Genomic DNA, 14652 nt, shown 5'->3' with positions numbered 1-14652 from the left:
GTGAGGAAAGAAATGGCTAATTTGGGAGTGCGATCGCTGCTGCTGCCCGAACTATGAAGCTGGTAGCTGCAAAACAGGAAAGCCAAAGAGGAGGGGGTAATTTTGTGAAGCTTTTTGTGTCCCCCTCCTGAAAAATAATGGAAATCAGCTGCCTTCAAGTCAATCTTATGGCGACCCTTATGAATAGGGTGTTCATGGTACGCAGTATTCAGAGGGGGTTTACCATTGCCTCCCTCTGAGGCTAGTCCTCCCCAGCTGGCGAGGGCCTGTCGAGCTTGTCACAGCTGCACAAGCCGGCCCCTTCCTTGTCCGCAACTGCCGGCTGGGGGGCAACTGGGCTCTGTGGGACTATGCAGCTTGCCCACAGCTGCACAGGTGGCAGGGCATATAACCCCGGAGCCACTCACTGTGGGATGATCTTTAGCTGGCCCTTCACACCCAGGAGACACGAGCGGGGATTTGAACTCACAGACTCTGGACTCCCAGCCAGGCTCTCCTCCCCACTGTGCCATACCACCTCCTAGAGCTCCCAATTTTAAAGCGAAAATGTTCAGCTCACCTCTAATTCATAGGAACATAGGGAGCTGCCTTATACTGGTCCATCTAGCTCAGTATTGTCTACACAGACTGGCAGCGGCTCTCCAGGATGTGAGGCAGGTAGCCTTTCCCAGGCCTACCCGGAGATTCCAGGGACTGAACCTGGGACCTTCTGCATGCAAAACAGATGCTCTGCCACTGAGTTATGGCCCTTCGCTGTGAATTCATGGCATTCTCCATAAATACCATGCATTCAGCTCAGCTCAAATGCCTTTGTGTTTTCTGCCACCAGTTCCAAAGCAGGTTAAGAAGCAGATCAGCCCAGATCCAAGCTGGATTTAAAAATGCTACCTCTGCACAGGCAACAATAGAGAACACTAGCTATCCATCAAGGTCGCTTTGTTTTTCTTTCATGCAGCCATTTATTGCTTGCATGTAGAGAATGGGCCTCTAATTCATGTTCATTGTTCTGTTCCTTTTCCCAGTTGGCCAAGCTTGCCTCCCTCCCTCTCCCCTGAGCTCTGGATCAAAACTTGCACTTCAAGTAATGACCCTGGGAACGTCCTCGCAGTTTCCTTTAAACTGTCTAAAACAAAAACCAAAACTAGGGCAAGACCCTGTGGTGCCTCCCTCCTGCTCATATGAGATACCTGGGGACGCAATTCTCTCGAAGGCAAGTGGAGAGTTCCCTACAATGCATCCCACCCAATGGGGATCCAATACTAGGGGCTTGTCAAGACCCCCATTCCAGCTCTGCACTCCTTCCACTCCTTATCACTTCTGGGTCCTCAGGAATTGCAGCAACTATGGGTTCAGTCCAAAGGTCAGATACAGCTGTCCCATTCATCAGCCCTACTCAGGAGAAGAAGGTAGCAAGCCCATGCTGTGAATCCAGGTCCTGAGCAGCTCCAGGAAGAGGTTTATCCCTCCCTCCCTCCCTCCCTCCCTCCATCCATCCATCCATCCATCAGTTTATTTGGGCAAGCCCCCAAAGCTGGGAAGAGAATAATACAGAAGGAAATACAACAAAGTTGCAGTGAGTACAAATTAAAAAATAAAAATGCTATAAATCAATAAAAATATAAAACAACAAAACCCCAGGCACACCATCAACCATGCTATATACATGCATGAGTTGCCTTTCTGCAAGGCATACAATAGCCATATGACATTTATATTAAATAAATATGTATTTATATAGAATTTTTCATGCACATTTCTTTTTTTTAAAAAAAACCCTGCAGGTTAATGCAGAAAGAAGGCAGAACGACTTAGGAATCAATGAACACATGTGAAATTGACATGATCTGGAAACAGAGTGATCCCTACCAAGGTGCCCCAAAGTGCTTTCCCCAAAGGATCCCACTTCCAATGCCCTTTGATTGGCCCTTCTTCTCTCGAATGCATACAGGCATTGTCTGCTGCTTCATTTGAGCCCAATGGCCACCGCCTCTCTCACTCACTCTCTCGTTGCTCATTCTCTTAGAGACTTGGAGTAACAGGCAAGAGCCAGGAAGCTCCAGGAATTGGCAGTAGAACAGTGCATTGGGCCCAGGCAGGCACCCAATGACGCTGACCTCTGACATCACGCTTGAGCTGCAGCATGCCAATGCTCCATTTGCATGCTCCCCACTGCCTCCCACACCTTCGTCCAGACCTGTCTCTGGTTCTGATATACACAACTGGGCACACTTACTTTGCTAACTTCTTAAACCCAATGGCTCTCTTCTTGGTGGGAGTGCCGTTGATGCCTTTCCAGATGTGCGTGTTCCATGGATCAGGCTGGGAGGAGAGAAAAGAGACCCGGGTGAAAGGGAAGAGAAGAATTGCTTGCACATGAAACTGAATGGGGTCCACCATGTCCACAGCCTGAGCTGGTTTCAGGGTATGTCTTAGGCGGCAACTGGTCAGATTCAGAGGCAATACTATTGCAAGGGCATCTGTGGTGCCATCAGGGCAACATTTGGAGGCAGAAGCCTACAACCCCACTACTGTGCTCCCTGTTAACTCTTTGCATGGGAAGGTGCCTTATACCAAGATAGACCACTGTTCCATTTAGCTCAGTATTGCCTACACTGGCTGGCAGTGGCACTCCAGGGTTTCAGGCAGGGAATCTCTCCCTACCCTATCTGGAGATTGAACCTAGGACCTTCTGCATGCAACGCGGATGCTCTAACCACTGAGCTGCAGCCCTTCCCCAATGATTCATCTCATCCAACAGAGAGCATAAGAGGCCTACTTTACCAAGTCAGACCACTGGTCCATGCAGCTCAGTACCGTCTACATTGATGGGCAGTGGCCCTCCAGGCTTTCAGGCAGGAGGTATATTTTTTCCTCCAGCCCCACCTGGAGATGCTGGGGATTGAACCTGGGACCTTCTGCGTGCAAAGCGGATGCTCTGCTACTGAGCTATGGCCCTTCCCCATTGTCCCTTTGCCATTCTGCGTCTCTTGACCTTTTGCTTGCTGGGGAGCTCCTGGTAGGGAACAATATTGAACCACACGGCCAGGGGCGGAGGCGGGAGCAGGGCATTTGGTTGGCTGAGAAGAGAACAGCACCTGGTACTCAAAGGAGGGCGTGAGCCTGTAGTTGAGCATCTCCTGGTGAAAGACGGGGGTGATGCTTCCAGACATGGGTGGGACGATCCATACCCAATCAGCAGGGCAACCTCCCCGGCAACGGTACTCATTCTCCATGTGCTTGATGAAGGACTCCGTGGCTGAGTGGTGGTCCACAATGGTCACCTTGTCGCTCTGCAGGGGAGGGAAGACCAGGTAAAGGGTTTCTTAAAATCACAAAGGCTATTGAATACCAGTTGTGGAGAAGCATAAATGGAGAGAGTGATGTTGCACTCAGGTCCTCTTCGAGTGCTTCCCATAGGCATGTGGTTGGCCACTGTGAGAACAGGATGCTGGACTAGATGGGCTAGGGGCCTGCTCCAGCAGGGCTAGGAACACAGGAAGTTGCCTTATACTGAGCCAGACCATTGGTCCATCTAACTGAGTACCATCTATACTGACTGGCAGCAGCTCTCCAGGGTTTCAGGCAGGAAGTCAGGCAGGGAGTCAGGCAGGGAGTCAGGCAGGGAGCCCTATCTGGAGATGCCGGGTATTGAACCTGGGACCTTCTGCATGCAAGGCAGATGCTCTGCCACTGAGCTATGTCTATGAGAGATGCATTTGAACTGTTACCAAAGCATCATTGTTTCTGAGAAACAGTTTCTTGGTACCTGGAAGCTGTATAAGACAGCAATGTTTATCTCCACCAGGGCCTGGTCCTTCCAAAGCGAGGAGGTCTTCCGCATGTCCAAGTTCATCTTTTTGGCAACTTCCTGCAGTGGAACAGCAGTGAAAACCCTTTTTTTTTAACTACAAAAAATGCAAACATGTAGATTGCTATGTACAGGATTCAGGGGCAGGGAACCTTTTTCAGCTCCAGGGCCACATTCCTTTCTGGGCAGCCTTCCACACACCACATGTCTGTGGTGGGCGAGGCTAGAGGCAAGGGTGGGTGGTGATGGCTTCCCTAAGGGGGCTGATGTCCCCACCACCATCTTGGTTGATGGCAGACATGCACACAGCGCACACGTACCTGCCATTAACCAAGATGGAGGCAGAGGTTTTCCTAAGGAGCTGATGCCCCTGCTGCCATCTTGGTTGATGGCAGGCATGCATGCGCAGGGCGCACATAATTCACAGGGATGTGAGAGGTAGGTGGGACCCGTGGGGAGGCTTTTCAGCCCTGCACTGCCTGTATGGGGGGGTGTTGGGGACATGACACTACGGCCCTAGGACACCAGCCTGCGCCAAGCCCGTGGCATCCAAGGGTGCAGTAATGCCTGGCTCTGGCTCTGGCCCTGACCCTTAGATTTCATTTCTACAACCGGGGGTTAATAAAACTGGCCTGCCTTACAGGAATATCGTCACAGGTACAGCAATATCATCTTTGCGAAGTGCTCCAAACCCCTCGTAAGGCCCATGCAGTTGCTGCCCCCCTACCTCCAGGATGTTGTAGCGAGAGTTGTCACAGTAGTCGCGGACTCCGATCTCGGTGCCCATGTACCAGCCGCTGAAGGGGCAGGCCGAGAACTCCAAGCCTCCGATCTCGAGCAGCATGTTGGAAACCGCGGGCAAGCCATACCACTGCAGCTCCAGGTCTTTAAACCAGGCAAACCTGCAGACAGCAGAGGGCAGGGCAAGACAAGGCCATCTCAACTGGGAAGAGTGTCATGGCCCCGTCAGAGGACTCCTCAGATGAGGACGACTCGGGAGTAACAGCAGCAGACCCAGGAGCAGCAGGAGACATGGAGGAGCCTCCTGAGAATCCAGCTCCTTCTGCCCCTCAGCTCCAGAGCACCCCAGGGACAGCAGAGGCCCTGCAGCCAGACACAGAGAGTGAACAGGATACTCCCCCCTCACCTGCAGAACGTAGACAGCAGAAGGTCAGGCAGAAGAGAGGCAGGCCTGTCTCCTTAAGGCCCAAACGCTGAGGGCTCACACCTGCTGTCCATCCTGCTCTTTATAAGGCACACCTTGGCTGCAGCTTGTTGCTGACTGCAACGTCAGGCGTGGCTTTGTGTAGACCTAGTTTCCCTGCAGCATCTCTTTGACTGACCTCCTTGGCAATTGATCCCGGACCTCCACTGACCTCGCTTCTGGACTTCTGACTCGGCAAGTACGCTTCGGATAGGCCTGGCAGATTTACAACCCGACTGCTGGCTAAGGACTTTCCTTCCCTGCCAAAGACCCAGGAATTTCCAGCCCCCCCCCCGGACACTGCTGATGCAGTGTAGAGCTGACAAAGAGCCAGATCCATACACATACGTACATACAACCACCTCTCTATCCTCTGTCCAGACAAGCAACAGGCATGATCACAGTTCAAGGACACAGTCCAAGGAGGGCAGGGCAGGGCCATTGAGTGTGTAGACTGAGGAGAGGAGGTGTGGCCTGGGAAAGGGTGGCCACATTTTCTCTCTGCCAGCCTGAAGTTCTGATGCACAAGCACACAAATATCTCTTCTTTGCAATCAAACCACTGGTCTCCTTACCATAGGATGGTTGAGTCTTGAATTTGCTGGGGAACAGCTTTCCAGGGCACGTGCGGGGAACCTTTGGCCCTCCAGGTGCTGCTGAACTGCAACTCCCATCATTCCTGGCCACTGGCCATGCTTGCTGGGGCAGATGGGAGTTCTAGTTCAGCAACAGCTGGAGGGTCAAAGGTTCCCCACGCTTGTTCCAGGGTCCTGGGAAGATAATCTTTTCCCTATTGCCTACCATCTGGTCCTTTTTAAACTGGAGATGCCAGGAAATGAATCTGGGGGTTCTATGCATGCGAAGTACCTGCTCTAGCAATGATCTACGGTGGGGGTAGCCAACACGGTGCCCCCTGGAGCCTACAGCTCCCATCAGCCACAGACAGCATTGCCGAAGGTCAGGGGTGATGGAAGCTGAAGTCCAGCAGTGAGGAACCTCTGGCCCTCCAGATGTTGCTGAACTACAATTCCCAGCAGTCCTAGCAAGCACAGCCAATGGCCAGGGTGATGGGAGTTGTAGTTCAGTCACATCCGTAAAGCCAAAGGTTCCCCATGCCAGTTGTAGTCCAACGATACATGGAGGGCACCACTTTGGCTGTCCCTGATCTACAACCTCTTCCCCTTCCCATGCACACACAGTAAGATACTGCACACATAACAGGATTCCCTATCTGGGGTGGCCCCCCAAAGCCATGTTGCTGTTGCTACTATTTCTTGTTATGCAAAAGTCTCCAAGGGACTTTGTTGTTCTGTTGTCATATGCCTCCAAGTCGATTACTCATGGCGACCCTCTGAATCAGAGACCTCCAATAGTGTCTGTCATGAACCACCCTGTTCAGATCTTGTGAGTTCAGGTCTGTGGCTTCCTTTAGGGAATCAATCCATCCCAAGCGACTTACAACGCTGTTAATAACAACAGTAAATACATCATACCATAAAACAACGTAATAAAGCAACAGGAATGCCCCCCCCGCACAGAAAGCTTTGGCAGCGCATTAATACAAATAATATCATCTCAGTCCATCAAATGCCTGGGAGAAAAGGTATGTCTTTACCTAGCACCAAAAAGATGCCAGGTGGACCACACTGGAGAGCACATTTTGCAAATGGGGAGCCACAACTGAAAAGGCCCTCTCCTCGGTCATCACCCTCCCAGCCTCCCTCAGATTTGGAGAAGGCATCAGAAGAAGATCTCAGGATGCTGGTAGCTCACTCTGAAAAGACTCTGAGGACAGCCTGAGACTACCTTAGCGGTGCAACAAGACATTTGGACTTACTTGGGGTGCCTGATGGGCACTTCCAGCACCAGCTCGGGCGGGATTTCAAAAAGCTCAGGGTCGTTGCCATTGGCCTGGAGCAAGAGTGGCAGGATGTCGAACCGCCCCCGGGGTGCTTTCCACCCTTGCTGTATGCTGATCTGCATCCAAAGACAGAGCACAGATTGGGACACCAGCAGCCAGGCAGAGACCAGTTGCATGGCTGGGTTAAGCCACTTTGCCAAATCTATCGGGGAAGAAAAAAACTGTGGGTGACAATTAGAGAAAGAGGGAGAGAGGGGAGGGAGAGAGGGAGCATCCTTCCTTCCTCACTCTGCCAATGTGGAAAAAATAACTGCCTTGGGGCATTTCGGTCTGAAGATGAGCCCTATTGTTCCAATCGAGGGCACCTTCAGACTGTTATTATTTTCTGGGAAGGATTCTCGGGCATACCAGGAAATTTATGCTTGCCCCATTGATATCAGTTATGACTGGGAGCTCCTGAGTGGAGCCAATCCCTGCAGAAAGCAGGGCTTGCCGTCAGCGCTGGAGAGCAAGCCCTGCTTTTGGCAGGAACCTTTGCTGCCCCGGGCTGGAACTCAAGGTACGGCTGAAAAGATTCTTTCTTGAGCTGAAGCCAGGGCTGCGAAGGAATCAGGATTCTTGCTCTGAAGTTTGAATCATATGACATCAGGTGATTGACAGCTGGACGGCCCCTCCCACCTGCCAAAAGTAGCCCATGGAGGGTGGGCTAGATCTAGAACTGGGGTACTGGCTGGATCCAGTTCCCCACCCTTTGAGTATGACTAAGGGTACCTCCAGACTGTAACTAGTTTGCGGGAGGGGTTCGAGAAGGTACCTTTAAAGTGGACTAAAGCACTGTCACCCTGGTGCAGCAAATCCACTTTTTAAAAAATGCTGGGCTTTTTGCAGTTTGGAAAGTGGTGGGGAAATGCACCAAAAACGTGTGATGAACTGACGATTAACCGGAAGACGCAGAAACACCCCACAAGCAACTCAGAATGAGTGCAGGATGGATGGGTGCTCGCTGTCTTCGTACAAAGCACCCTGTAAACAAATCAGAACAAATGCCCAATAAAGTCTGGGCACTGGCTAACCCAGACATCCCCAAACTGCAGTCCCTAGACCACTGGTGATCCATGACCTTCATTCAGGTGGTCCACAGCAAGTCTGTGAAGATCACTTACAATCTGAATTCTGTGGAATTCAAATTGTAATACAGTCACAGGAAATAAAAGAAACAATCAAAATACAATTAAAAATCATACAGTGCCTAGTACAACAGATTACAACAGGCAGAAAAAAAAATCATTAAGTGGCCTGCCAAGCAATTTTCAAGTGGTCCATGGGAGGGTGAGGGACTTTGTGAGCCCCTCATCTAACTATGGTCAAAGCTATGTAAGCTTTGTGCCAGCAAACCAGGATGAACGCTCAAGAAATAGGTCAGCTGGAAGGGCCCTGATGCTGCATATCATAGCTCTCGCTTATGGGAAGCTCACAATCAAGGGCACAGGAGTCTACCAACAAGGTCGCCATTCTGCAGTAGTGGTTGGAGAAGAGGAGGAGCGGGCATGCACTCACGCACTGACCTCAGTCAGCTCCACGTTGGCCGGGTCTCCCAGGATGGTGCCATCCGGCTGTTTATAACCAGCGTATCGGATGAGTTGAGCGTTCCAGACTCGGAAATCGTGCTTCCCATCTGTCCTCTGGGGGAAAATGGTGATGGCAGACCTGTGAAAGGCAGAAGGAAAGGGGCTCCTCAAAAGAAGAGTCCAAAGAGTCAGGGAGAAGGGTACAGAACTCAACTCTGGGGCTGCCAGGCTCAAGCAAAAGACAGAGCCATGGAAGGCAGGGAGGCCAAGAGCAGGTGATGCCAGGACTAATGAGAGATGAAGCTGACTCATTTGGGGTGTGTCCCTGTCCTCCTCCTCCTCCCTGCTGAGTTCTACAAGGGCAGCCCCCCTGGACTGGTTGGAAGTAAGAAGGCAGGCAGGCAGGGGTTGGCGAGGCACTGCCCCATTTCCCCTAATGCAGCCCTTCCTCAACCGTTGGGTCCCCAGATGTACCATCAGCCCCAGGCAGGATGGCCAACGGTCAAGAATGATGGGAACTGTAGTCCAGCAGCATCTGGGGACCCAAAGGTTGGGAAAGGGGGCCCTCATGTGCCAAGCGTCCACCGGGAAGCAGATCCTTGCACTCGCCCTCGGTGCGATGGCAGTTTTTGCATGAGAGCAGAGACAATTGGGTTGGGTAAAAATGAACACTGGATGGAAAATGGGGCTAAGGTCTCTGTCTCTCTGTCTCCATCTCTGTCTTCCTCTTCCTCTCCCTCTCCCTTTCTCCATCTCCCTCTCTCCGTCTCCGTCTCCCTCTCTCCGTCTCCCTCTCCCTCTCCCTTTCCGTCTCCCTCTCTCTGTCTCCATCTCCGTCTCTCCCTCTCTCTCACACACAGAGTGCTGGATTAAGACATGCTGAGGCCCTAGGACTTGTCAAGATTCAGAGGCCCTATTCCATAAAGAGTAAAGAGAAAAAAAGAAGTGGCAAAGCGGCAAGGAGGGCATCAGTGTAGAGGGAAATTCAGAAGTGCAGGGTCCCCTTATGTTATTTATTTATTTATTATTTGATTTATATCCCGCCCTTCCTCCCAGCAGGAGCCCAGGGCGGCAATGTTAGTCATAGCCATGCCACCTTCTCGTCCCCCATTTTTAGTGTTTTTGTTTGCCGTCCTGGGCTCCTCCTGGGAGGAAGGGCAGGATATAAATCTAATAACTAAATAAAGAGAGAGAGAGAAAAAGGGGTGGCAAAAAGAGAGAGAGCCCCCCTGCTCACTTTGCCTCTGGTCCTGCCCACTACTGGGTTTGACCCCGCCTTCAAGCAGACTATTACCCAGTGAATGTGACCGTTGACAGAAAAGAGGCCTCCCTACCCCTGGGCTTGCACACACCACATACCTGAGGTTCCCTTTGTTAGTAGCGTATTTTATGTGGTTGCAAATGTAGTTGAACATCCCATGGGCTGTGGTGCAGTCCCGGGCATCAAAGACCTGAAAGAATTCAAAGGGATTGGGGTTCAGGGGCGGGCAACGGAGATGGTCAGGGATATGGAAAACAATTCCTGATTGATTGATTGATTGATTGCACTTGTCTCCCGCCTTTCCTCCAAGAAGCTCAAGATGTCAGTACATGGTTCTCCTCCTTCTTCGTTGTATCCTCACAACAACCCTGTGAGGTAGGTTAGGCTGAGAGGCGGTGATTGGCCCAAGGTCGACCAGCGAGCTTCATTGCTGAGTGAGGATTTGGACCCTGGTCTCTCAGGTCCTAGTCCCATACTCTAACTGCTACACCATAGTGGCTCTTATGAGGAAACTTTTATTAAGGATGGAGGAAAATTTTGATTCATATTTAAAGGCAAATCTACATAATTCGCATTTTCAGAAACAACGTACACGTACACAGATTTCCCCCCCAAAGCATTTTCACCTAATATAACACATTTTTATATGTTATTTTCAGTAACATATGTACACTTAGAAAAGTAAATGCATTTTTGTATACATTATTTGGCTGGTGAACTGCTTTGCAAAATTCACAGTAGCACGAATTTCACCAAAAAGCTTTGTTTTGGTGCTTGCATTGTTTTGGAAAGTGCAAATTAGGCAGGTTTGCCTTTAAATATGAACTGCGTCGAATTTCTCTCCCATTCCTAATCAAGAGCTAGCTATTTGGGAAAAGGCCACATTTTTGTATGCAAGAGCAGTTAGCAAAAGCATTTAACTGGAAGTATTTAACAAAAGATCCATGTTTGTTCAGAAAACATGTTTGCAAAAACAATACCCCTCCCCTCCCTGGTTCTCCTCCTACCACTATTTGATGAAAAGAAATTTAAAGAATATGCTTCTTGCTAAACCCTAGACTTGGGTCATTTCTGCACCATGCATTTATTCCACTATCATTCCACTTTAAACAGTCATGGCTTCCCCCAAAGAATCCTGGGAACTGTAGTTTGTTGAGGGTGCTGAGTGGTTTAACAGTCAATCCTGCTTCTCAGTGAATTCTTGGAATTGTAGCTTAGTGAGGGGAACAGGGGTCTCCTAACACCTCTCAGCACCGTCAACAACTACAGTTCCCAGGGTTCTTTGGGGGAAGCCATGACTGTTTAAAGTGGAATGATGCTGCTTTGAAGGGATAGTGCAGGTGGGACCTGCATGATCAGAGGCACTGTTAGGAGCACCACTTTTCAATTCCTTGGGATGAGGGATTGACTGTTTAAACCACTCTGGGAATTGTACTTCTGTGAGTGGAATGGGGGGGTGTCTTCTCACAACTCTTGGCACCCTGAGTAAACGACAATTTCTTGGATTCTTTGTTTAAAGTGGTATGATACTTCTTTCAATGTATGGTGTGGGCGTGGCCTCTATGCCTTTGGCCCTCCAGAAGTTGCTGAACTACAACTCCCGTCATCCCTGGCTCTTGGCCACGCTTGCTGGGGATGCTGGGAGCTGTAGTTCAAGCAACATCTGGAGGGCTAAATGCTCTCCATCCCTTGCTTTAAACTGCGAATCCCTCTCGCTTGAAGCCAGCTTCCCCAAACCCTCTGAGAAGACAACCTTCCCTTCTGGACCACCAGCCTCCCTGCAGGCCCCGACACCTGTGCGCCGGTTTGCCAAGCCAGAGAATCTTCCCCAGGCAACCGCTAACTCACCTGCAGCTTGGACCACTGAATCCTGCCCACGCAGCGGGAAGCATTGCGCCAGGCGTGCTTCGCCCCGTAGATCAGTTCTGTGTCACGCAGCTGGTAGGTGTCAGTGGCTTCTATCTCCTTGGTGACTTCCTCCAGCCTCTCCGTGTGGGCCTTGGAAGCGAACCTGCCGGCGTGAAAGCAAAGGAGCAGGTGGCCATCAGCAACAACACCGTCATGCAGGGCAAAGCAGTGTTTCACCAGCGTACAATCCATTTGTCAACGTGCACAGACACAGATGGGGGGGAAGGCTGCACCTCTCAGGCACAGCATCTGCTTTGCATACAGAAGGCTCCAGCTCCCATCCCTGGCAGAATTGTAGTGGCAAATTCAGAAGTGCAGGGTTCCTTCATGATCGTCACAGCCATGCCCCCTCACAGCCACGCCCCTTTCTAAGATTATAGAGTGGTCTGCCCAGGCTTGAATATTGCTTTCTGCTTCTCTGTCACTGTCACCAGTTGATGGTCCTTTCTCACCATCAGAGATATCACTTGAATGACTGAATTCAGTGTCTACAATTTTCTCTCCTGCTGCTACCACACTGCTTGATGATGCAGATGTGATGCTATCATCAAGATTCACTGTCTCTTCTTCTGCACTTACAGAATCCCCATTCTCCATAGCTTGGCTTTCTGAAGTAGGAACTGATAGGAACTCCTTTCACTCTGATTGGCTCCAATCAGTGGGAAATAACAAGGAAGCAAATTTGAAGACTCTTCCCAGTGGCTAACACTCTCCCCTTGCATGCTGATTGGCTCGTAGGATGCTGGAGACATGGGGACCCTGCTCGGACCTGGCTCTCAAAAAAGTAAGGGGCCTAAGAACACCACCCCAGACCCTGGCTTACACTGCTGATCTCCAGTAGCCCCTGATCTTCTGAAATCCTAGGAACTGCTGTGAGATGTGTAGACAGTATTGAGCAATGGGCCAAGGGTTTGACTCAGTACAGCGAAGGGTTGCAGCTCAGTGGCAGACCATCTGCCTTGCATGCAGAAGGTTCCCGGTTCAGTCCCCAGCATCTCTGTATACGGCTGGGATAAGCTCCCTGCCTGAAACTCTGGGAAGCCTCTGCCAGTCAGTGTAGGCCATACTGAGCTAGGTGGACCAATGGACTGACCTGGAATAAGGCAGCTTCCTATGCAAGCCCTGGGGATGGGTCGTAGATCAGCGGCAGAGCATCTGCCTTGTATGCAGAAGGCTCCAAGTTCAATCCCCCCAATGGCATCTCTAGGTAGGGCTGGGAGAGAACCCTGACTGAAATCCTGGAGAGCCACTGCCAGTCAGTGTAGACAATACTGGGATAAACGGAGCAATGGTCTGACTCAGCATAAGGAAGCTTTCTACGTTCCTAGGTACCTTGCACTTGTCATTAAGTGAAAGAGGTCAGCCGTACAACACCTGGCAGGCATAAGGGCCGTAGCTCAGTGGCAGAGCATCCGCCTTGCACGCAGAAGGCCCCAGGTTCAATCCCCGGCATCTCCAGGTAGGGCTGGGAGAGACTCCTGCCTGAAACCCAGGACAGCCCCTGCCAGACAGTGTAGGCAATACTGAGGCCAGTGTTCTGACTCAATATAAGGAAGAGTCCTACATTCTTATGTACCTTGCCGCTGTCATTAAGTGGAAGAGGTCAGCCTCTTCGTATCATAAGGGTCAGAGCTTGGTGGCAGAGCATCTGCTTTGCATGCAGAAGGTCCCAAGTTCAATCCCCAGGTAGGGCTGGGGGGAAACCCCGCCTAAAACCCTGGAGAGCTGCTGCCCGTCAGTGCAGACGACACTGAGCGAGATGCACCAACGGTCTGACTCAGGATAAGGCACTCGCATAAGCCTCTGCGCTCCACGTCTTCCCAGTCTAGGAGTAGGAAATCAGGCTCTAGTTGCAGATTTCTGGATGGTTTGCGGAGCAGAACCCTCTCTGCCCTGCCAAACCGTTGGGGTCTCAGACCGCTCACGCCAAAAACTTGCCTCTTGATGGAGGAGTAATACTGATCAATGAATTCTTTCGCTAGTGGGAGTAGCTGCTCCTTCGTCCGGACGTCTTCAGGCCTTCGGATGTGCTGGGAAGGCATCATAATGGAGCCCATGCAGACCTGCTCGCTGCAGGGGGTCACCTGAGAAAAACGGTCCAACGCAGAAGAGCACATGAGAACACACCCGGGTTACCTGCCCTGCAGGTTGTGCTAGTGCGGCGAATCTGCAGAACGGCTGTGCTACCCTCATAAACGGCCGGAGGGCACGCCTGCTATGTGCAGACAGGTGCCGGAAAAAGGCCAACCCACAATGATTAGGGCAGTCCTTCCCAACCTTCCCCCCACCATGGACCTCTTGAAAATCTCTGGTTTCTTTTTTTTTTTAAAAAAAAGCTCAGAATCCAGCCACTATTTTTCTCTATATCATAGTATTATATTGGCTGGAATTTCTTCATTGATTATTTTAAAAAATCCCTATTATTCCATTCAAGAAAGGAAACACATGTGTGTGTTCGGATGACCCACAGAACATAAGAAAAACAACTCTGTAACAAAGAGGAAACAGAAGAGGGAAAGTGAAAATTGTGATTTTAAATAAATTATCATAAATTAAGCTCTTTACCACAATGTAATTTTGAAATGGAAATGGACTGCCTTCAAGTCAATTCCGACTTATGACGACCCTACGAATGGGGTTTTCATGGTAAGCGGTATTCAGAGGGGGGTTCCCATTGCCTTCCTCTGAGGCTGAGAGGCAGTGACTGGCCCAAGGTCACCCAGGGAGCTTCATGGCTGCGTGGGGATTCAAACCCTGGTCTCCCAGGTCGTAGTCCAACACCTTAACCATTACACCACACTGGCTCTCTTATGTAACTTTAAATAAAGCTAAACAAATTATATGGATGGTTACTGCCTCTTACTCTTTTGCTGGTCTTTGACCGAAATAAAATTAGTAGTTGTCTCTTACACTTTCATTTCAAAAGTTAATAAACAAGCCCATTTCTCAATGAACTGATTACATTGTTGATATTTTAATTCTCTTTTTTGGGTGTAGGTCAGTTTAACTATCTCAACCATTTCCCACATATTCCTTCAACAGT

General features: G+C 50.3%; 1 protein-coding gene across 4 annotated transcripts in view; it reads right to left on the bottom strand.

Annotated features, from left to right (window-relative positions):
* NOS1 (nitric oxide synthase 1) overlaps positions 1 to 14652 on the bottom strand; it is a 139389-nt gene that overhangs the window by 35719 nt on the left and 89018 nt on the right. For all 4 annotated transcript variants that reach the window (XM_061603482.1, XM_061603480.1, XM_061603481.1 and 1 more), the window contains 9 exons: positions 13548 to 13693; positions 11550 to 11712; positions 9800 to 9891; positions 8438 to 8579; positions 6849 to 6988; positions 4536 to 4710; positions 3767 to 3868; positions 3096 to 3290; positions 2234 to 2319 (listed from right to left, as the gene is read on the bottom strand). In XM_061603482.1, coding sequence (XP_061459466.1) covers positions 2234 to 2319; positions 3096 to 3290; positions 3767 to 3868; positions 4536 to 4710; positions 6849 to 6988; positions 8438 to 8579; positions 9800 to 9891; positions 11550 to 11712; positions 13548 to 13693 — 1241 coding nt within the window. The remainder of the gene's footprint in view (positions 1 to 2233; positions 2320 to 3095; positions 3291 to 3766; positions 3869 to 4535; positions 4711 to 6848; positions 6989 to 8437; positions 8580 to 9799; positions 9892 to 11549; positions 11713 to 13547; positions 13694 to 14652) is intronic.

Source organism: Rhineura floridana, chromosome 19 (assembly GCF_030035675.1).
Source record: "Rhineura floridana isolate rRhiFlo1 chromosome 19, rRhiFlo1.hap2, whole genome shotgun sequence".
In the NCBI taxonomy this organism is placed as follows: domain Eukaryota; kingdom Metazoa; phylum Chordata; class Lepidosauria; order Squamata; family Rhineuridae; genus Rhineura; species Rhineura floridana.
This window is presented reverse-complemented; position numbering and strand designations above follow the sequence as displayed.